The sequence below is a fragment of the Lagenorhynchus albirostris genome, chromosome 17 (assembly GCF_949774975.1).
Source record: "Lagenorhynchus albirostris chromosome 17, mLagAlb1.1, whole genome shotgun sequence".
Lineage (NCBI taxonomy): Eukaryota > Metazoa > Chordata > Mammalia > Artiodactyla > Delphinidae > Lagenorhynchus > Lagenorhynchus albirostris.
Window position 1 is genome coordinate 73737603 of NC_083111.1, and position 23387 is coordinate 73760989.

The following is a 23387-nucleotide window of genomic DNA, read 5'->3' on the forward strand; positions in this document are numbered from 1 at the left end:
TCTCCAGACAAATGGATAAAGAAGATGTGGTACATATACACAATGGAGTGTTACTCAGCCATAAAAAGGAATGAAATTGGGTCATTTGTAGAGACATGGATGGATCTAGAGACTGTCATACAGAGTGAAGTAAGTCAGAAAGAGAAAAACAAATATCGTATATTAACGCATATATTTGGAACCTAGAAAAATGGTACAGATGAACCGGTTTGCAGGGCAGAAATTGAGACACAGATGTGGAGGACAAACGTATGGACACCAAGGGGGAAAGCAGCAGGGTGGTGGTGGTGGTGGGATTAATTGGGAGATTGGGATTGACATGTATACACTAATATGTATAAAATGGATAACTAAGAAGAATAAATAAATAAAAATCAAGTCACTGAAGAAAACATGTACAGTAATATAATTTCATTTATGTAAAGATCAAAAATTTGTAAAACTAAACAGTATATTTTTTAGAGATTCAAATGTATGTAGCAAAAGCATGAAAGCAAGAGAATGATGAATAGAAATTTAGGATAGTGATTACCTCTGAGGTGGACGAAGGAAATTTATTAGTTCAAATTGGAAAGTGGCACAAAGGAAGCTTCAAAACTGACAGTGACAGCCTCTTAAATTTTATGATGAGTACCTAAGTCTTTTGTAGTATTTATGTGCTTTATGTCATACCCATTTCTTCCCCGTAGTCATCAAACACTTAAAAGAAAAAACAGTTTTAAAAACTGTAAAGCCAACGAGGTAATTTCGGAGTTGGTAGTCACTTTTGGTAAATTCTTCAGATTTTAACTCTATAGACCAAAAATAACATCTAATCTTTCCACAGGATATGAAATTTCTACATTTTCTAACTCTAAAGCTACCAAAGTAAATTTAAAGATATGGGATGAAAATGGGATTGAAAAACTTGAAACCACTTCCCAGAGATTGTCTTGAACATCTCTGGACACTTCTGTGTCTGCACTGGTCCTCAGCCTTTCTCCTCCACCCCACCCTTCACAGATAGCTCTATGGAATCCATACTAGAGAGAACCTAACGTTAGGAGGCTCTGGAGCTCTGTAAATGGAAACCATGAACCACAGATTCCCTTGTTTAGTGACTGCCCTCCCGTGATTATGTATCGGAATGCAGAAATGACAAGCTTCACACTGCAGACCAGACTGCCAGATGTACTCGCAGCTGAGCAGAGGCTGAGGGGATTTGGCTGCCTTGGGTATTCCAACAGAGACACCAAGGCGTGAGGAGAGGAAGGGCCAAGGTTTTTAAGTCACCTTACGTTGCATCGGCAAACAGCTCTCTTCCAATACTACAGCAGCAGATGCAGAATCCTGTGTACCAAAACACCTGTGAAAGTGGGGAAAAGATAACAGGGAGGGGCTGACAAAGAACAAAGTAAGAAGTGGGCCATACCTGGTAGCAAAGTGAGGGGTAGTTATGAGAATGCAGGAAGTGGTAACTTGAAAGAAAGGAGAGAGGGATTAGGATTAATAAGTCTTAGAGAAAAAAGTACAGAGAAAATTTGCACCTCAGAATTGTAACCCACCATTACCTATGGTAACCCTATTTATAAAGAGCCATTAAAAAAATAAACCTTTAAAAAATGTTTTAAAATCAGATCTATAAGTGAAAATCTTAACTTTGAAAGTAGAGTCCTGGTAAATACTAAAGATGTACAGAAGCATTGCTCTTCATACACAGCAGGAGTTGGGTCGAGTAATTACCAACGTCTTTGCAATTAGTTATTACGTTTGAGGAGAATTTTTTCTGGGCTATTTACATTTATCTTGGAAGTGACACTTTTCCCCAGATGATTAAATCAGAAGAGTGTTCTTTAAACTGGAAATAGGGGGGTTTAAGTAACTTTGAAATTTCAAAGACATCTTAATTTTAAAGAATTCACATTATTACTACGTGAGGTTCCTAATAGAATATGTATTTTAGTCTGCAATTACTGCCATTAAGGAGTTTAAAAAAATCTTTCTTTTCATCACTCAGTGTGATTTTGCATATCCTGCTGGTGCTTTTTATATGCCAAACACTAAGCATTTTACATATACTAGGTCATTTAATCCCCGCATTAACCTTTTACGGTGAGGCCTGTTATCCCCATTTTATAAACAGTTAACTAAAACAGAGAGATGAAGAGAGTTGTCCAAGCTCACATGGCTAGTGAGTGGAGAAAAGCAGATTGAAACCCTGGCAGTCTGGCTTCTGAGTCTTAATTTTAACTTCAACCATCATGCTGTGTTGTTAATCTTACCTCCTGTGTCTTAAAGATTGTTTACTAGGCTGTGTATCCTTCCCTCCTTGTGTTTGTTGGCATACTAAGTCAGTAGGTATCTGTTTAAATGAAGTTATGGAAAGTAGTAATTGAGTTAAGTAGTTCTTTATAATTATCCCATTCAAGAGTGGGTTGACATGTTTCAATTACCAGAATTAGTTTCCATAATATAAAGCTAACATTGTGTTCAATCTGTGTGTGTGAGAAATTGCCGTGTTGGATTCTATTTAAGAGTGACATCTTTGCCAGTCTTTAGCTTTGTTATTTTGAGCACATCTCACCATCTCTTTGTCTTTCATGTATCTGTAAATATGAGAAAACTGAAGGCATACAGAGGTTTAAAAGAACTAGAATGAGAAATGCAAAGAGAATCCAAAGTATCGTATAGTAAAAACCAAGATTCCCTTCCAGGCACTTGTAAGCAAGCGTATATGTTACGAGTGGTAAAAAGCATGCATAAATATCTACTAGGAAAGGTATGATGTATTTTGTGTGTGGTAAAAGCAGTACAAAATAAATTCTATTTAGAGAAGCTTTATGTAGAAGATTACATTGCTCTAACCCTGAAACATAGCAGTAGACTTTTATTCATAATAGCCTGAGGGCGTGGGAGCGGGGAATACAGGAGGGGTGTAGAATGCTAAGAAATTTTGTTCAGTTGCTAATATAACGTAAAGAGATTAAATGTCAGCTATGTTCTATTTTTAACACCAAATTGAGATTTTTACCATTTTTATACTCAGCCAGTACTTCTGCTTTCACTTTTGCTGAGAGGGCATTGTAGCATGTCATGGATGAAAGGGCAGCTTTTGAGAGCTGAGTGTGTGGGTTCAAATCCTGCTTGCAGCACTTAGAGCTTGGGTGACCTTTGGCAAGTTATTTAAATGCTATAAACCTCAGTTTCCTCACTCGTAAAAGGGTAACGATAGTTTCTGCTATGTAGATTTATTGTTAGGATGCCTTAAGGTAATCGTGAAGTATCGATACTTAACCCAGTGCCTGGCTAGCGCTTAATCAGTGCCCTTCACATTTCCACGCCTGTGCTTGAGTAACATGGTGCTGGCAGCCCTGCAGTTTCTGGGAGGCTATGAGAGAAGGCTCTGTAGGGCTGACAGCACCAGCATCATCTGGGAGTGGCCCCACTGCTGAATGACGCAGGTGTGAGGCCCAGGAAGTGGTTTGAACAAGCCTTCCAGTGTGTGTACACGTTAAATGTTGAAATCCACTAGTGATGCTTTTTGTTGAAGAGTAAGGCTTCTGTAGTCAGGCTGTCTGGGCTCAAATGTTGGATTTGCCATTGATAGCTGTGTATTCTTGGGCAGCTTAACCTTTTCTGCCTCTGTTTTTTCATTTGTAAAACAGCACTAGCAGTTGTAGCTCCCTTATTGGATGGTTGTGAGGATTACGAGTTAGTACACATAAAGCACTTAGAGTCCAGTTTGGCACATAGAGAGCTCTCGGTAAACGTGAGCTCTGCTGTGATATTTACGATGACCACTATATTCGTTTCCCATTGCTGCTGTCACAACTACATAACAGTGACTTAAAAATACACATTGATTATCTTAAGGTTCTGAAGGTCAGAAGTCCAAAATGGGTCTCACTGGGCTAAAATCAGGGTGTCAGGACTGCACTCCTTTCAGGAGGCTCTAGGGGAGAATCCGTTTTCTTGCCTTTCCAGACTCCAGAGGCTGCCAAGTGTCCTGGCCCTTGTCCCGCTCACATCTTCAAAGCCAGCAGTGGTGGCTCGAGTCTTTTCTTACTTTACATCACTCTGGCACTGACTCTTTTGCCCCCTCTTTTACTTTTAGGGACCCTTGTGTTGATATTAGGCCAACCCAGATAAGTCAGGATAATCTCTTATTTTAAGGTCAGCTGACTTCCAGCCTGATTCCATCAGCAACCTTAATTCCCCTTTGCCATGTAACCCAGCCTATTCACAAGTCTGGGGATTAGGCTTTGGACGTTTTAGGGGACCATTATTCTGCTTCCCACACTACCAGCTTCTGATGGATGATACTCAGTACACACCAGCATTGGACTGCTCTTCTCTCGTAAGCTTGCTTTTCCACTCTCTACCTTTCTTCAGCTTTTTCTACCTCTTATTTATTCCCTAATCTGCATCAGTTTACATCCTTTGCCTCATACTCAGTTGAGGAAATAGAAGCCATCGGATGAGCACTTGCGCATCTCTTATCCACCACATCCACATACTTACCTGAATATATCAGTCTTCTCCTTTGCCTCTACTACAGTGAAGAGACTGTCTATCTTTCTCTTCTTAAAATCCTGGCATTTCTCACTGCCTGCCTCCCCATCCCCGGATTTTTAGATTTATATGGACAGTGTTTAGGATCTCCCATCTTTAAAAAGCCCTCCTCTGAATCTGCATTTCTCCCCTGATTTCTCCATCTCCCATTTACACTTCAGCTCCATCTCAGAATGCCAGTTTCAACACCTAGTTGTTCAAGCAGAAACCTGGAAATCGTCCTGGAAGGTAGCATCTCAGCCTTCCATCTCCAGTCCACAGGTGACTGCGTCTGCCTCTCAAATGTCACCTCAGCTGCCTCCCAACCCAGGCCACTGCCTCTGAACTGTGTCCCCACCACCTACTTGTGCTCCCTGGACTCCTTCCTCCATTCCACAGATGAAAAATGGAACTGGATGTGTGTCACATCTTGCTTCCCCTTACAAACTTTGACTTTCTGTTGCTTTCAGGATAAAACTTAAAAACAAAAAAAAAACTTTAACCTGATCTGGCTGGTGTCACTCCAGCCTCATTGCTCATCTCCCTCACTCAGTGTGCTCCAACCACGGTCTTGTAGTTTGTCAGATGTGCCAGGTATTCTGCTTTGTGGCCTCCCCATGTGCCTAGACTCATACCCTCTCCTGTCTTTGCTTCCCCACCCCACTCTGCTTATCCATCTTCATGACTCATTCTAAGCTGAGGAAGACAGAACTAATTTTTTTCAGGACCATTTAATTTAGTTCAGAGGTTTTCTGCTGAAGAATTTATTGATCAAATTATCACTATAATAATTGACATGCTAGACATCATGAGAACCTCTTTAAAAAAAAGGTTAATTTCCATCTTGCACATCTTACTGCAGACATAGCTGTGATTATAATGAAGAGAAAATGTAGCTGTAATCCTTTTTCACTTCTGGACTACTTAATAAGAGTTTATGGGTACCAGTTAGAAAATGGTGCTCCCTGCTATGTATATACTGCCTGGGGTGTATGTCCCAGGTGTCCTTGCCAAACCTAGTTCATCAGATGCATAATGATCTAGCTGTTCATGGATGAGAAGAGAAAGTGGTGGCATGATTATTTATGTATCATAAAACATGACTTTCTCATTATTTTTATAGTGACTCTTCTTGATTACTTGACACTTTATTAATATTTCTCTATGTATCTTATGTTGCAGACTATTCAGACTATGAAGACAGTTCCCTAGAATTTTTGGAAAGGTGCTCTTCTCCACTAACTCGATCTTCTGGGAGTTCTCTGGCTCTACGAAGCATGTTTACGGAGAAAAATACAACATATCAGTACCCAAGGGCAATTTTGTCAGTTGATCTTAGTGGTGAAAGTATGTGTAACCATGTAATGCTTAAAACAAGTCTTAAGATTCTTAAATGTGGAACCGAAAATAAAACATACTTTAATGAGGCCTATCTGAGCAGGGCACACAATTTAAAAAGTTATTCCATGAACTAATATGAAAATCTCAACATTAGAAATTTGAGCTACTTTTTAATTTATATAAAGTAAAATTGGCATTTATACTTAACTGTAGGACAGGTAGTAAGGAAACAATTAGTGTCTACTGTGTACTGGTCTTCTGCAGGTGTTTTTACATGTATTTTCATATTCTTCACTACCAGCTTATAAAGTAGATATTGTTACCCACACTACATAAACAAGCAGAGGCTTATGGGTTAAGTAACTTATGGGGCTAGTTAGCGTTAGAATTAAAACTCATACGAAGGTCTATCTTAACTCCTAAGGTAATGCTTTTTCTGCCAGATATTTATCATAGTCTTAAAAATGCACTTTGAATTCCTGATCACAGGTATGTCTGTAACCAAAAGTCTGGAAATGTGATCAGATCAGTGATGTGAACACATTCAGGTATTAAGCACGTAGACAGAAGGCCATGTTAGGTGGTGACACGAGCCCTGGAGTTGGAATCTCTCAGGTTTTCCTGTAAGTCCAGTCCTGACAGTGGAAGGTGTTGAGGACTCTTACCTGCCAGTGTTCTAAGCAATGGGAAGAGGAACTCTCCCAACTGCAGATATTGATGGCTTGAGACCAGAGGTCTAGCACAGTAGGAACCAAAGTCAAGGAGTGAAGAGTAAGGGATGGGGGTTCGTCCTATGTAAAATCCCAGGGATATTTATGGGGAGTGCCCTGTCTTTTCCTTAAGTGCCCTACATGGCAGATGCCAGGTCATGTGTTTTCTCTGGCACTGTTACTGCCTATTCTCTTCCAGGCCTAACTCCCCTCTAGCTCACTGTGGAGAAAAGCATATTCTTCCCTTTCCCCTAAAATAAGCACATAGCACTTTTGAGATTTTAAAATCTCAAATCTAAAAAAAAAAATTGGGATTAAGAAAAAGTTCTATTCCCTTTTCTAACAAATACAAGTCCCCTTTTCCCTTTTGGGCCAGTGGTTCTTAACCTCAGGTGTACATTAGATTCATTGGTGTGATGCTAAAATATATGATATCAGGTCCTTCAGCGGAGCACAAATCTGGGATTTCTCGGAGGGTGGGTCCTGGCAAGACAGCCCCAGTAGCCAGGGTTGAAAATCACATAACACCCATACTGTGAGCCATCAAGGTCTCAAAATTGCCTTTTTATACAGAGTGATGGAGAGTGGGAGATAATATCTGGATGACCGGTGTTGCTGGAACTAGAACACTTGAGAGAGGGCTGGGAAGAGTGTCATGAATGTGTACCCTCAGTCCCTCTGTCTTTCCCCTGCCCTTCACGTGTTCAAGCATTGAGCTCTGAGAAGAAAACTGGAGAGGTTCTCAAATGTTACTGTGCATAAGAGCCACCTGGAGAGCTTCTTAAAACACAGTTCTGGGTCTTACCCATAGTATTTCTGATTTCTGACAAGCTCCCAGGTGATGCTGATGTGGAAACCACTCTTTGAGAATACTGTCTGGGGAAACAGCAATGTCAGTTCAAGGGGCAGCAGATATAAGAGACCAGTGTTCTGCGGCCACTCGGTTGGAGCTGTTGTCCAGGTGGCCATTTCAGTGTGAGAAAGAACTTGTACTTGCTTTTCTTATTTAACTTTCAACCCAGTGGCCCATTTACTTAGCCTCCAGAATTCAGCCAAACACTGCGTTGATGCTTGCGAGTTAGTCGAACTGGATTTTCTGGCCAGTTTTTTAAATTTGCCTTCTGGCACCGTAAAGCCTGGCTGTGTTGGCCATACAAGCCTATGTGAGATATACACTAATTCCTTTCAATGATAGTAGTTTTTAAATTAAATTCATTGCTAACCCTGTTATGATTGCCATTCATTGAATACCACATACGTGCTGCAGCAGTGTTTGAAACTGTTCATCCATGTTCTAGTCTGCCATTTTGAAACATGAACTTGTATTCAAGAAAGCCCAAGAGAAAATACAAATTTTGGATTTAAGTTAGCAAGATTATGAATAAATGAAATTTATTCTTCATGTTCTCAAAACTACCCATATTGTTAATATTAGAAAGATTTTATAATATCTAATTGATTTACTTTTGGTTCCTTGAATGTTTTTTTGTATTTCTGTACCATTGTCTCATTTCTACTGACCTTACTCTCTCCAAGATGTCCTACAATCCTGAAGAGAAGAAAACATTTATTTTTCTAGAAAACATTAACTTTTTATAAATCAGAAACGAAACATTCAAAAACATTGAGTTGGGGAAAAAATAAGCACGATTAGAAGCTGATAAGGAAAACACTAAGTCATATGAAATATTTAAAATATAAATTGCATGAATTATTTAGTTTGAATTCAGGCAACTTCCACCTGGTCTGATTAAGTCTGAAAAATTTTTCTCTATATAATGACTCCCTCCTTCCCTCTTCAGAAACATTCTGGAGTGGCTATCATATGTATCAGGCTTCATCCTAAGCACTGACTACAGAGCATTCAGCAATGCAGTGGACTCTTGATTGCCCTCATGGACTCTTGACATTCTAGAAAGGGGAGATGAAAGCAGCAGGTGAAGGAATGGTTGAGAACGTGACTGCAGGTTAGGGTGGTAAGGTAGGGAGGAGCCAGCTCTGCTCTCTGTTCTGAGGAGCAGCCTCCATTCCAGGAGCCTGTGAGCAGTGGTGAGGTCTTGTGTCACGTGCCACGTGATGACTCAGTTTCCCCAACATTTCTCCACCCACACTCCGGCAAACCTTTAGTGCCCTGTCATCATTTCTTTCCCTTTGTCATGATTAAACATTTCCTTATATTTGCCTTGATATTTTTTTTCCTCAGTAGCCTGAGCTAAATGATAGTCTTTGACTCAACGCTGTTAAAAGTACAACCTAAAGCCTAGGATGTAAATAGAGTTGTATATAGTGGTCATCAATATAACCTAACTTCTAGGGTATACTTATTTATTTTTTTAAAGATTTTTATCAAAATGAAATTTAAAACATTTTAAAATTCCTTAGGGAACTCATAATCCCAGTTTAAGAAATGCTGAAATCATTAAGAGCACAGGTTGTAGAGTCGGGCAGTCCTGGTGTGCAGTCGGCTTTACCACTAGCTGGCTGCATTACCGAGCAAGTCATGTCATATTTAAAGTGCTTCGGGTGGTACCTGGTGTGTATTAAGTGCAGTGGTAGTTGAAGATACTGTTACTGTTAAGATTCACAGTATTGCTGCTAGGACCCTAGGCAAGCTCCTTCACCTCTCTGAAGTGCTATGTAGCTGTATGGTGCAAATAATGAACCCTGTTCTTTTTACAAGCCGTTGTTGTAAGGATCAGAAGGAATAATGTTTGTGAAAGCATTTGAAAACTGCACATTTTAATTGTTAATATCAACCTTAGCCCTAACCTCTGTAAGCACCTGGACTAAGGGATACTTTCTGAGTTACTTGTAATGGTGTTAACATTACGATGTAAAACAATCATAGTTGCCTAAGCTTCAAAAATCATTTGTTTCTTTGTCTAGAGACAAATGCTGTATTCCCATTCGTCTGCCCTCCCTTTCTAAATACTTAATAGCTTATAATCACTTCCCATAGTGCCTTTCTTTCTAGAAAATGATGTAAAAATGAAAAAAAAATGCTGAGTATGCTTTTATGTATATTCTAGACTTATCGGATGTGGATTTCCTAGATGATTCTTCAACGGAGAGTTTGCTCCTAAGTGGGGATGAGTACAATCAGGACTTTGATTCAACCAATTTTGAGGAATCTCAAGATGAAGATGATGCGCTTAATGAAATTGTGCGATGCATTTGTGAAATGGACGAGGAGAATGGCTTCATGATTCAGGTGACCTGCCTTCCCTTCAGCACTGAATGAGTTAGTTCAGGTGCTCAGCACATTCGTCGGGGCATCTGTGTGTTCTCTTTTTCCTCACCGTCCTTTTGAAGATGGAGGCTTCTAGCTTAGCATCAAGTTTAAAGTACCAGTTGTAATGATTGGCAGATCGCTTCTTCAGATGAAGTAGACTGTTTTCTTATCTGAGGCTCTCTCTCCGGGGTGTTTCTTTTGAGGTCTTCTAGCTGAAATTCTTTTCAAGAGCCATTAAGGTGGCTTAGCATTCCCACTGAAGGGTAGACCATAGCCATCCTTTTCCTGCTGGTCTGGATCCTGTTGTTTAATACTTCATGGTATATAGTCACCCTTCAAAGGGTAGAAAAGTTTCCACAGTATTGAAGATTAAAGGAAAACTTTGTTGCAAGGATTACCATTACAAATACCCTCTCCCTGTAGAAAAGGTATCTTTAAGAAAAAAGGAAAGCATAACCCATATTTTGTGGTTACATTTTGAAGATTCGGAGATGTTAGTTATAGAAACGAAGAAAAAGTAATCCTCTTTTTTCCCCCTTTTCAGTGGTTTTCTCAATAGGGGAACTACAAATTTATAGGTTCACCACACAGGTAGTACTTTAAGAGGTTGTTGCCTAATGCACTGCTACAAAGTCACCTATTTTTTTTTTTAAATTTCTGCACTTCAATAAGCTATTTTTAAGAGTTCTAAGGATGTGTGAAATAGATGGGAGAAATAATCTTATGCCTTTTTTTATGATTAAGCCAGTTTATCAAAGCACATTTTAATGGGTGCAGCGAGAGGAAGTGCTTGAAATAGCTGACTGTTTCAGAAGTGAAATTTCTCGTAAGTCATCACTTGCTTTTGTTACGTGGATTAAGAATTGAACTGGTGGCAGCTGCCGCAGCCGCTGCCGCAGCAAGATTCAGCCAGCTAGTTGAAGAGAAGGGGGTCTGTCTTGATTTCTAGCGAGTAAAGCGCGGTTGTTTCCCGGCAGTGTGAAGAGTGCCTGTGCTGGCAGCACAGCGTGTGCATGGGGCTGCTGGAGGAGAGCATCCCGGAGCAGTACCTCTGCTACATCTGCCGGGACCCTCCAGGTAAGCTTCGGTCCCTGTGCTCATCGCAAGGTGTCTGGATGTCTTGTTACGTACAGGTTCCATTGTACGTCAGCTGACTGAGACACCATGACCTCTGTGTCAGCTAGACTCCGCTTCCATGTTAAAATTTAAAATTCACTGTTTGTTATAGTTTCATTTTCCATATTAATTATTTAGGCAAAAGCATTAGCATAAATTCCTCAGCATAAGTAACTACCTTACTGGAAGGAGAGGGTTGTGGCTTTTACCTGAAAAGAACTAGCTCCTTAATCTATTGATTTCTAAATAGGTTAACATATGGCTATTTGAACGGACTCAGTCTGAACTCACGCTCCTCCTGACGTGGTTTTGAACGAGTGTCTGATAGTGCAGCAAATGAACCTAACGTCAGAGCAGATGGGATGTCCAGTTATCACGCCCAAGTCCTTTAGTTTACTGACGAGGCAGCTAGGGCACAGAATGTCGCATGCCTCGTGCACAAGGTTGGTGCTAGACTGGCCGCACCAAGAGGAAGACCTGTGCCTTTGGGCTCCCTGTCCACTAGGTGCCTTCCTCCACGCAGAGGCTCTCCGAGCAGCAGTGTTCTGCATGTCATGAGCACTTCCATCTCCGAGGCAGAACCCATCTAGACATCTCAAATGAAAGGCTGCTGCCTTGTTCTATCAGAAATAATAAAATAATAACATTAAGAAGCAGGAGAGTTATCCAAACCTACATGAAGGTAGGCATTTGTTCATTCATTCATCCAGCAGCATTTATCAGATGCCTTCTATTTGCCAAAATCTGTGGTGAGAGGTAAGGTGATTGATTCTAACCATGCCTTCCTCTCTCTCACAGCATAGTAGGGGACACAGACATAGAAGCAACTAATTGTAATAGGAAATAATTACTATCGGTGGTGAAGATATAGGATTATATTGGATTCTGTGAGCTCTTAGATGTGAGGGAGGGGTCCTTAGTTAACTAGAACTCTTTGTTTCGCCCAGGTCAAAACAAATGTTAGTGAGAGAAACAGGTACCCCTCTCTAGTTTCTATCGAGCCCTTTTGGCCTTTTTAGAAAACAGATGACAGAGACATAAAAAATGGAAAGCAACACACTCAAGGTTCCTCTGCAGGTGTGACCTGCCACTGACCACATCCTTCATGGAGTTTGTCCTGCTTACCGGGCAGGACATCTGAAGGTGGGAGGAGCTCGCACAGTGCCAACTCCTCGACGCACTGTCTGACTCGTCTTTTGAATTTGTTCTTAGTCCTAGAGCTCGCCTTGTTCACTGAGTGATGTTAATCGGGTAGCAGTTGAAGGGAAATCTGAATAAGTGGAATCCTTTGTCACTTTAACGTCAACTTTATCTACAGGTCAGAGATGGAGCGCAAAATACCGTTATGATAAGGATTGGTTGAATAATGGGAGAATGTGTGGGTTATCATTTTTAAAAGAAAACTACTCTCATCTCAATGCCAAAAAGATAGTTTCCACACACCACCTGCTTGCTGATGTCTATGGTGTTACGGAAGTCCTGCATGGGTTACAGCTGAAGATCGGAATCCTAAAGTAAGTGAAGGGCGGCGAAGGGAGGGGCATACTTTAGTGTGAATTTTAATTTAAACTAAATCAGTTGGCTTTTTGCAGGTTCAGATTAGCAGCTTGGAAGACAGAATAGATATTTGAACAAATTTTAACTTTTAAAAAAAGGAAAGGTTAGTAACTTTTTGGATGAATAGCTCCTTCATGCCTATTGTCCTGGAATAGAGAAGCGTGGGTGAATAACAACGGCGTCTAGTATTTCAGCAAATGTTAGTCCCGTCACACTGTTTTGTGGGCTCACCTTGTGCACAGAAGTACAGTTGCTGTGGTGAACCGTTTGGTGTGTGTCCTCCTTCAGGAATGCTGTCATGGTGAAATAGATGCAAAGGTATATTTTTAAATTACCTTAAGATTGGCTTTGAAGGGAGCCAACAGGTCATGTAATCCATTCGTCTCCTGTGCACCAAATATGTTGTAGTCATCCCGGGCAATTTCTCCTTAAAAACAAAGCAAAACAAAAACAGAAAAAACACTGAGCCTCCATACATATCAGAATGTTCTTGAAGTCCTTGTTTTCAGTTCTTCCTAATACCTCCCTAGAATTTCTCTTTAAAAGTATACATATATTATATAAAACAGGGTGATTCACTGGTTCTTCACAAGATTTTCTTTATTTGGCTCACTTGCCTGGGCCGGAAACGTGCCCCTTCCCTTCCTTCCATCTCCGTCCCGCCCCTCCCACAGTGGCGAGGCCCACTGAGTACTCTGTCCCTGTGGTTCCTTACCGTCCCCGTCTCTATCCTCACCAAGACTGTCTGAGCGGGCTGTTCTTCTCACGTGAACAGTTGCCATACCTTGTAAATTCTTGGTGGCTCCAGTCTTGTGCTCTTTCAGTTCATCCTTCATACTGTTGCCAATGTGATCTAGTAAAAGATAAGGAGGAGTTTGTCTCTTTGGAGCTTAATATACCATCGTGTCTTCCTGGTGCCCAATGCGAAGAGTGCAGGCTCGTTCAGCATGCACTCTGAATCCTTCCACGATGCGTATTCTCTCTGTCATTTTGTTGTCATGTCTTCCCTCTCCTGATTTTCCCCCCACATGTTCCAGCTATACCAAACCATAATCACTGAATGAAGCATGCTTTTACGTAGCTCCAGGCCTTTACTCACAGCCAGAATAAGCTTCTACCATTAGTCCTTCTAGCAAATGCTTTTTCATGATTACCTTCCCAACTAGAGCTGATCCCATCCTTGGCAGACTCCATGCGTACTGATTTCAGGCACTTTGGTGCACCTTGTTTATGTCTGCCTCCCCTTACTAAGCCATGGGTTCCTTGAAGGTAGGGCTTGTGTCTTATTTATCATTTTATTCCTAGAGGTTAGTGGAGGGATAAGTACTCAGTAATTGTTGAATGGTATTTGCTTTGGTTGTACGTCATAAACCTGAATATGGATTTCTTTATAAAAAGGCCATGCAAATGCTAAAACTCAAAGGAGAAACTAAATTATTAAGCTAAGCTTTTTTTAAAAAACCTGGTTGTCCTTGACATCAATATGAATTTCTGTACATTCATAATTTCTCTAAGGATTTCAACTGGACAAATTTTACCTCATGCCTATAGGCTCTCTTTATGTTAATATTTCTAATAATAATAGTTATTTTCACTAGCTACTATTTATTGGAAGTCTATTACAAAACCTGAAATTGGTGGTTTCATGTGCTATTTCATTTAATCCTTACAATAAAGTTCTTACTTTGTTTGGTAGATTGTTAGTCAAAGATAGAGTTTCTGTAACTTGTCCAAACTCCTCCTCTAAGGCACAGCAGGATTCAACACATTGGACTATCGAATTACAAATCTAGCTTTCCTTCTACTATGCCTTTTACTGTTGAAGAATTGTTGTATTTTCTGGCTATTAAACTATTAGGAGTTCAAAAGATAAAATTTATAATTTCAGAAACAAGCCTTATTATTAGAAAGAAAACTAATTTGTCTCCTGGTATTTATCTAATTTGGAAATTATCAGTTCACAAACATTATTGAGCCTTCTCAAAGGTTTATGCCTCCAGAATATCCTCCTTTTACTTACTACAGAATATGATGAATGGATTGCTCTTTTGCTTACTACAGAATTTTAATTACTACAGAATTAACTATGCGATATCATGCTCACAAGTTTAGTGAGGATGGGGGAAAAGGGATATTATCATGGACTGTTAGTGAGCATGTAATTAGTACAGCCTCTTTGGAGGCCACTTTGGCAGTACCTGTCAGAATTAAAATGTGCATACATTTTCTAGGAATTTCATATCTAGAAATTTATCTGACTGATAAATTCGCACTTGTGTGCAGAGGTGCAAACACACACACGTGTATTGGCGGGGAATTGGTTGGTGAGACTAAACTGCAGCACATTAATACTGTTCAGCTACTAGAGTGAAAGTAAGGGAAAATCTCTGTGTACTGACAAGGCAAGATGCCCTTACGTGTTATATATGAAGAAGGCAAATTGTATGAGAGCCCCATTTGTGTACAAAGAAAAAGTGTGTGCTTACCCACTTAAAAAATAATTTTATATGTACAGAAAAAGTGTGGAAGATTATACTTCAGTTATCTATGATTGCCATGGCAGGGAGGTTTTTACTTTGTACACATTTATAATCTGAATTTTTTGTCATGAGGAAGTATCGCTTTTTGATTGACTAAAGATGTTAAAATATGCTCATGTAAAAGTTTTTCATGTTGTACAGTTTTAAAAAATACAGTGAAAAATGAGTAAAAGAAGTGCATATATCAGATGATGATGTGAACTGTCACAAAAGTACATTCATTATTGCTTTTCCACCTGAGTTTTATTTCTGTAAAATTATGAAAATGTACATTTTGGATGAAATTCTGGGGCAGGTTAACCTAGAAAGTACCTTTACTTTTGTCTTGAGTTCCTGACCTCCTGCTAACCTTGTTTGCTTGGCGGTGCTCTAGGTCTTCAATAGAGAGGTGGGGATCGGTCCACCTAAGTCAGTACACTGAACATACAAAAGGCATGGATAACTGAGGGTTAACTATGTAATTGTACATTCTGAAATTTATTGTGGCATTATACTTGTTACTGGACTTTTTTTTTCTGAACTGCTGTTTCTCCAACTTTATTTTAAGGAATAAACATCATCCTGACCTTCGTCTCTGGGCTTGTTCTGGGAAGAGGAAAGATCAAGTAATTGCTGGGGTAGAAAAAAAACTAATGGTGCAAGACACAGTTAATGTGGAAGAAAAGAAGTATCATGTACAGAACCATAAGGAACCACCTCGTTTGCCCCTAAAAGTGGAGGGAACTTATATAACAAGTGAACACAGCTACCAAAAGCCACAAAGTTTTGGTCAAGACTGCAAAACTCTCGCAGACCCTGGGAGCTCAGATGATGATGATGTTAGTAGTTTTGAAGAAGAACAGGAATTTCACATGAGAGATAAAAACCGTTTACAATACCCAGTAAAAGAAGATGGAAAGCCCAGAAAGGTATAGCTAGTTCATTTGTCTTTGCTTGGAAATACGATAGAACAAAGGAAAATTTTGTGAAATAAAACATACTGAGATTCCAGATTTTACTTACATTTCCAAGTTCACAAGTACCTTGTTAGGGTAAAGACATTTTTTGCTTTCGCTACAGGAAAACACTGGCCATTTGAACATTTAATTATCCCCTAATTCAGGAATGTAGTAATTCATTAAACTTTTGCCTTAACAAAAGTTTCAAGTTTATAAGTACACTTAGATGCCTCTAAAAACCATGAGCCAAATTTTTTTCCAAATGAGAATGTCTACGTGTGAAAACATGAAAGTGCATGTGGGTGTGTATATATTAATATAATTTGTGTTCCTTTTGTATGTGTTTTAGATAAAAAGTGGCACTTTTTATCTAAAAAATCATCTTTTTAAAAATTATAGCATATTTGTATATGCATATCAATCACATTATGCACTAAGTTGAATTCTTATAGCTCTGTGTACATTGAATATTTGTAAACTTATTTCTTGTTCACAACTTAGAGATGTCATGCCTTCATTTTTAATTGATTTTTCAATTAGCAATACTGCTTTAAAATTAGTTCTTTATTTTTCTGGCCTCTTTTATCAAGTAAGTTCTATAAATAAATACTTAACTGAATTTGAAAAGCTTATAGTACCCAAAATTTTGTGGTAAATTATTTTGTCAAATTAATATCCCTCTTATGAAATGAGTTATCGCTGGTGAAACTGAGGTCAGATTTTGTGTGTGTGTTAAGCAGTCTGCACTTTTTAAGTTTTTAAGGGATTTTTCTCTTCCCCTCACCTCATTGATTTAGCTGCAATAATAAAGTCCAGTCTGCAGTTAATTATGCTTTATACTAGCCTTTGCCAACTATCTTAATTTTTTTCCATCATTGCTTTTTGCCTTCACTCCACTTGTGACACGGCTTAGATTAACTGAGGAAGGGGTCAGTCTAAATTAGCTGGGCTTTCTAGTTACAGAATATAATTAGCTCCTTCATTTTTTCAGCAGGTTTTATTGAAGGCCTTCTACCCTGTGTAGCACTCTGCTAGGCATTGTGAAGAGACATAGCAGGCATGTCTGCTTTTCAGGACCATCAGATGTAATTTAGTTATGTGCTATTACTTCCTTTACGAATATTCTGGGAGTCAGGTTGGATTTTACCTATCATTGTGGGTAGTGATGTTTTTAATGCATCTTTCCCTTTATGACATTACATTTCATCCAATTCTTTGTTTTTTCTGTTGGCTCTTTGGAGAAGAATTCAGCTGAAAGGAATACAGTATTTGTTTATAATGATAAAAAGGGCACTGAAGACCCGGGAGACTCACATCTTCAGTGGCAACTCAATCTCCTTACACACATAGAGAATGTGCAGAATGAAGTCACCAGCAGGATGGACCTGATAGAAAAAGAAGTTGATGGTAATTTAAGAAAGAATTGAAATACAATTGCTGTAGTCTGTAAAGTGTGTTTATTGTACTTTTGAATAATTTAATTGAAGTTATTTGAAGTTTTTAAAATTATGGGACAAAAACTACAGATGCTGTCCAGGCTGATGGAGCTTTGCTGCTCCCTTTACATTGTATTTAACACATCTGGCATTTAGGGTCTTTTAGTCTCAAGACAATATGACTGGATATTTTAGGGATTTTTTGTTTTTTAAGATGGATATTTATTAAATATTGCCTACCTGCCAGGCTCAGTATATACCATATGGAATATTTATTATTTAATGAAAAACAATAATATTATTATTCACTGAATAATATTATTCAATAAATTATTATTCAATAAATAATATTCAGTGAATATTTTCATTGAACTGTGTTTTTTTTTGGAAGTCAGCATAAGGACTTTAAGCATATTTGAAATGTGGGGGAAAACATTTTGTTTTCACTTTGGACAGTGTTTGTTAAGTGAAATTAATAACAAAGAAGTCCTGCAAGTTTAAGTAGATAAAGCTTAAGTTTGCATACACATTTTCAAATGTTTTCTTTTATATTTAAAAATTTTATTGCACCGGAGCCCTAAGGAGTGGACAGGAAAAATGTTATCCCCATTTTATAGTTGAGAAAATAGAGTACTTTAGATTACTCAATTCCTAATCTAGTGTTTTCCTGTGCTTTTTGACTGCATTTTTTTAACCTCATAGATTGTATCTCCTGCCCACCCCCACCCCTTTTTTTATTTGCGAAAGTATGTGCTACTTTCATCCCCCAGTAAGTTAGAGTTTCTACTGCTTCGTTTTTCCCTGTGAAAAGAAGAAATGGAAACCCATTTCAGAAGCATCTTCTGTTTGGTTATAAGCCAGTTGTAGAGTTAGTTTAGTTAGTTTTAAGTAGATTTTTTTAATACATAAATTTATTTTATTTATTTATTTTGGCTGCGTTGGGTCTTCATTGCTGTGCGCGGGCTTTCTCTAGTTGAGGGGAGTGGGGGCTGCTCTTTGTTGTGGTGCGCAGGCTTCTCATTGCGGTGGCTTCTCTTGTTGCGGAGCATGGGCTCTAGGCGCGCTTCAGTAGTTGTGGCTCGTGGGCTCAGTAGTTGTGGTGCATGGGCTTAGTTGCTCTGCGGCATGTGGGATCTTCCTGTACCAGGGCTCGAACCCGTGTCTCCTGTATTGGCAGGCGGATTCTTAACCACTGTGCCACCAGGGAAGCCCTTAAGTAGATTTTTGAAGAAGAAGAAAATGCAACTTGATGCTATCCCCTATTATTATTAATAAAAAGTATAGAATGTAATTAATTGCATTCTGCCTGAACTTCTAATATGCTTCTTTTTTTTTTAAAGTACTGATAAAATAGTGGGAATGAAAGGACACTAAGAAATTTCTACCTCCTTTCCTTTGTTAAAAAGAACTTCTAGATTTAAAAAAATGGTTAGAGTAGCTAAGTTTCATTTAAAATGGAGATGATTTAAGCCTAAATTAATAGAAAGCTTGAGCAGGAACAGGGAATGTTGTTTCCTGTTCCAGAAGAGAGTAAAGGAGACACTCAAAATGCAGTTACTTTTTATCTTTAAAAGGAAAAATTACCTAAAATGACGACAGGTAGAACAACAGATAAAGATTACTGAGAGGGGCTAGAACTCTTGTGGGATGAGGCGCAGAGGACACTTAACTGCTCAGAAGTGACTTCTGTAGATTGGCTTTCTAGCGAAAGGGAAGTGAACTCTTTCTCCATCACTTTTTCAGCCTTCTAATTATACCATTTTTTGACTGTGTTTCCAGTTGCCGTTTAAATGTGTTTGTTCTTCTCTTCTCTCTTTTAGTTCTGGAAAGCTGGCTTGATTTCACAGGGGAGTTGGAGCCACCTGATCCTCTCACGAGGCTGCCCCAACTTAAACGCCACATCAAACAGCTCCTAATGGACATGGGCAAAGTACAACAAATAGCAACTCTCTGCTCTGTATGACAGCAGTGAACACCTAATGCAAAGAATGTGGCTCTGTTCAGTCGACTAATTTTTATTATCCACACGGCTGCTAAGTGGATAGTTAAAAAGCTTAGTGATGTTTGGTCATTTACTGATTTGTGACATCAATAGGATGGCACCTTGGAAAGGAAAATGAAGAACAACTTTATCAAGGAAGCTAATATTAAAAAAATTTATGAGCTAGATACAAATGATGATGTGTCATATGCCAAGGATCAGTGGAGGTAGAATATAATCTGTGCTGAGGGAATCAGATTGGCAGGATTTTTGAATAGTTGCTAACATGAAGCTCGAGATACCTGTAGAAAGAAATATGGTGTATTACATAGTTTTTAGTAGAAAGATCTATGTTTATAAACCAACATTTGGCCCAAACCAAAAGTGTAGAGGAAATTTAAATTCTGGAGAGTTCTATAAGCTTGTTGTAAGAACTGTCTTCTCTGCAGTTGATCTACCTGCACCGAAGTTTAGAGTATTGAAACTTTTATAGGATCATGAGCTGTTTCTTAGGTGATGAATGTCCTTAATCAGAAAACTGACAGTAGAAGTCTCACTTCTGAGGAAAACAGTTGTGGAATTCTTACTTCATTATGAATATATTGTAAAAACAAACAACAAAATAATTGGAGTTTATTGCTGGCATTAAGCTCACTGTAAAAAACAGAATGGCTCACAGAAGGGTCAGTGTGCCAAAGGATGATGATACTGCTGGAAAGAGAATTTTAAATCCTGTGGGAGTTCTCTCACCCAAGTCTTACATAATGCCATCAGCCCATCAGAAACGCATATATCACATATACTATATAGAGAATATATATGGTCAAATTTCAGTATTCAGGTTTCAACGTACAGTTTGATCCTGAGTATGCTTGGTATTTGCCTTCAGAAAAAAAGAAGTTGTAAATAACCTCAGCTGGGATGAGGAGTGACAAAAATATCAAAATAATTTGTGGCTGTGGATTTTTAACTGCTGGTAGTGGAATACTGGAAAAGCTTCATTTCTGAAGATGAATTTTATTTTTAAAAAATACATACGCACTCAAAACTCTTAGCTTTGATCACAAATGGACAGATTTCTGAAACCAAAGGCAACTCAGTTGCTGTGTCAGCTCTTGCTGGATTTCGAGCCCAGGCCCTCCCGTCTGCCAGTGCTCTTGTGAGTTGTGTGCTGCCCCCAGTGCTCTGCGTGCAGGTATGCGTTAAGTGTGTGTGCTTGTTTGAAACAAACACTCAACGTACATATGTACATAATCTACACATATTTATATCTACACATATCTAGTTTTATTACTATAGACTATAAGAACTGGTGGTTAACATGAAATGTTACCTTTTAACAGACTGTTTTTAAAAATTAAAAATGTATGTACAGGTTTTGAAACTTTTTTAAAAAGAGGAAAAAAGACTGTTAGGAGGCTATTTGATGACATATAACACTTGAATATTTTATGCCTCGTTCTGTTGATCAGTTCTAGCAATCTGTATAAATGCATTTTAGAACTGATGGACAGTAAACTTGAATTTATCTTTGATAAGAATACATGCCACTGTACATTCAGATATTATTTAAATTTGCAAACACACTGTTCTATATGTAAGGTACTGTATGTAAAACTCTTTATTAAAACAATTCCACATATCATAAAATTTCAGCTTGCCTTTTTGCAGCCTTATATTTTGATGTAAAGATGATTAAAAGAATGTGCAAAACAGTCATTAGACATTTTTATTGCCTTTTGACATTCTCCAACTTGACAAATGTGCCAAAGATCACAGACATAAAATACAACCCTATGTATTACTTATGATACATTAACTTTGTCAAAAATCTTACTGAGAAATGAAAAGCTTTGGTAGAGGGATATGAGGTAGTTATTAAATTTGCATATTAAAGTAAAAATAATAGTGCCTATATTTCATGTGTGGAGTAAATTTGCTAATGTCTCTATTTCAAGTTTGATACTTTGCCTTTCATTTGTGTTTTAAAATAATGGCTCTAATCTTTTCCCTATTATGGTTAAATTCTAGACATTTAATTTGTATCTTTTTTTTCAGAATGGAGCAAGTAGCATCCTTAACAGGCTGTGAATAGCAGTGTTGCCTAGATTCTTGTCACATGCACAGAGGACCCTTTGTACCCAGTGGCACTCATATTCTTAATCCCTGATGACCACAGTTAAGTTAATGTGCATTTGTTCTTGGAGTATCTTAAAATTAGATCACTTTATTTGTTAGCAGCCAGCAAACTAGAAGTTCAACTAATAATTAGAATATTGAATTTTTGCTCTGCTTTTATGCATATGAATTGGGAGTCTGAATTTTTACTTTATATTTTTAAAGTAAATCTGTATCAAATTACTTGTATGCACATACCCACTTAATATAGAGTATATCAACAATTGGTTGAAGCCTTTTAGCAACTAGCAGGCCGAGTCATTCCTTATTTAGGAAAGTGAATTCATTTTTGAGAAGTAAGTCCATTGTGTGAGGTTTCAGATGAGTTTTCTTTCCACTTAGTCTTACTTAAAAAATGTGAGTATATATATTTAAATAAAAGCAATAAACTAGAGAGGGTGTTTCTTGAAAAGATAACTTTTCATTGCTACCCAGACAGAATAGACTGACATTGGTGGGGAAGGATCCTTCTTAGTATGGTACTGATAAGTATAATTTGTACTTCTTCATACTCCTGTGTGTTTCTACGGACATTATTTTCAAACTTAAGAGTAATGCACACTTTCCTTAAAGGAAATTGATTATTCTCATAATTTCAGGTAAAATCCTTTTTCCTGACACTCACCTTATTTCCACTGACGTCCTCTCAGATGTTCATATTCTGTGTGTTCAAAATGAAGGAGCCCATTTCCCCTCCAGCCAACTGGGTCTCCTGCCAGTTTCACTCTCTCTGCTTTAATATCACCACCCTCAGCCCCGGCTTGAAACTTGCAGTCCCTCCCCCTTATCCATTTCTTCACTAGATGTGCTGGTTCCTTAAAATGGATGGTGTCATCTTCCTCCTTCTCAATCCCACCAGTAGTACACCGTCTTTTACAAAATCATGTCATGGAGGTATTACTGTGGGCTTAAGAAATTTTAATTTTCTCTTCATTCTGATTCATCAAAATGATCACTGTCAAGTTAGGGGATTAACATTGAGTGACTGCTCTGTGCCAGGTATTGTACATGTTACCTGCAGCATCTAATTTCGTTCTTTTGTGGAAAGGTAAGACAGGATCATTTTTAAGATGGGGAAGCTGAGGTTTAGAAACATTTAGAGACTTGTCACATACTAGTGACAGGTTCAAGATGCAAACCCCGTGCTGTTTAAACTCATGTTCTTTTCCTAGCAGGTGTGTTTCACCTATTCTTGTCATTTGTGTTTTCTGATATCATTAGTGACTCCCTATTTCAAACCAAGTCAGGTGTGTGTAATCTGGATCTTTTGTATTTTACCTAACCGATTCTCAAATCCATTTAAATATAGCCTCACTGTTTAGATAGACTATGCTTGTTTCCATCTCTTGCCTTCATATTATTTTCCTCTTCTGGAAACTTCTTGTTTGTTTGTTGTGTCTCTATAAATGCAGACAGTTCTTCAGGTTTCAATTTCTCTTCCTAAGAGAAGCAGTCCATTGTTGAAGGCCTCTTATAGTATCCTGCGTTGTACTGACGTGCAGGAACCACGTCAGTGAATCATATATTTCCTGTAGTGGAGCAGGCGTGAGCTTTGCAATTCTCTCCTCAGATTTTCACTCTGGCGGTTTACCAGCAGTGATCTCTCTGAGCTTTGGTTTTCTTACGTATAAAATGGGAAGAATACTTAGGCTAGAACCTGGTTTTGCGAGTTAAATGAAGCAAATAAAGTATTTAAATTACAAAGTTGAAAATTAAATATAGGGGACACATTGAATGCCATCTGTGTGCCAGCCATTAAGTCATATGGTTGGTTATGGAGTTAATGTTAATGGAACCACAGTCTACAGGCTAACGGAAACATTAAAAA

At 38.5% G+C, this 23387-nt stretch overlaps 1 protein-coding gene across 8 annotated transcripts in view; it reads left to right on the plus strand.

Moving 5' to 3' along the window:
* Positions 1-21031, plus strand: part of PHF20L1 (PHD finger protein 20 like 1) — a 78419-nt gene extending 57388 nt beyond the window's left edge. For 4 of the 8 annotated variants that reach the window (XM_060128139.1, XM_060128142.1, XM_060128144.1 and 1 more), the window contains 7 exons: positions 5713-5877; positions 9611-9792; positions 10791-10890; positions 12248-12443; positions 15574-15934; positions 17206-17371; positions 19221-21031. In XM_060128139.1, coding sequence (XP_059984122.1) covers positions 5713-5877; positions 9611-9792; positions 10791-10890; positions 12248-12443; positions 15574-15934; positions 17206-17371; positions 19221-19363 — 1313 coding nt within the window. In that variant the 3' untranslated portion in view covers positions 19364-21031. The remainder of the gene's footprint in view (positions 1-5712; positions 5878-9610; positions 9793-10790; positions 10891-12247; positions 12444-15573; positions 15935-17205; positions 17372-19220) is intronic. The other 4 variants (XM_060128141.1, XM_060128143.1, XM_060128145.1 and 1 more) reach the window with 2 other exon arrangements.
* The last annotated feature ends 2356 nt before the right edge of the window (positions 21032-23387 follow it).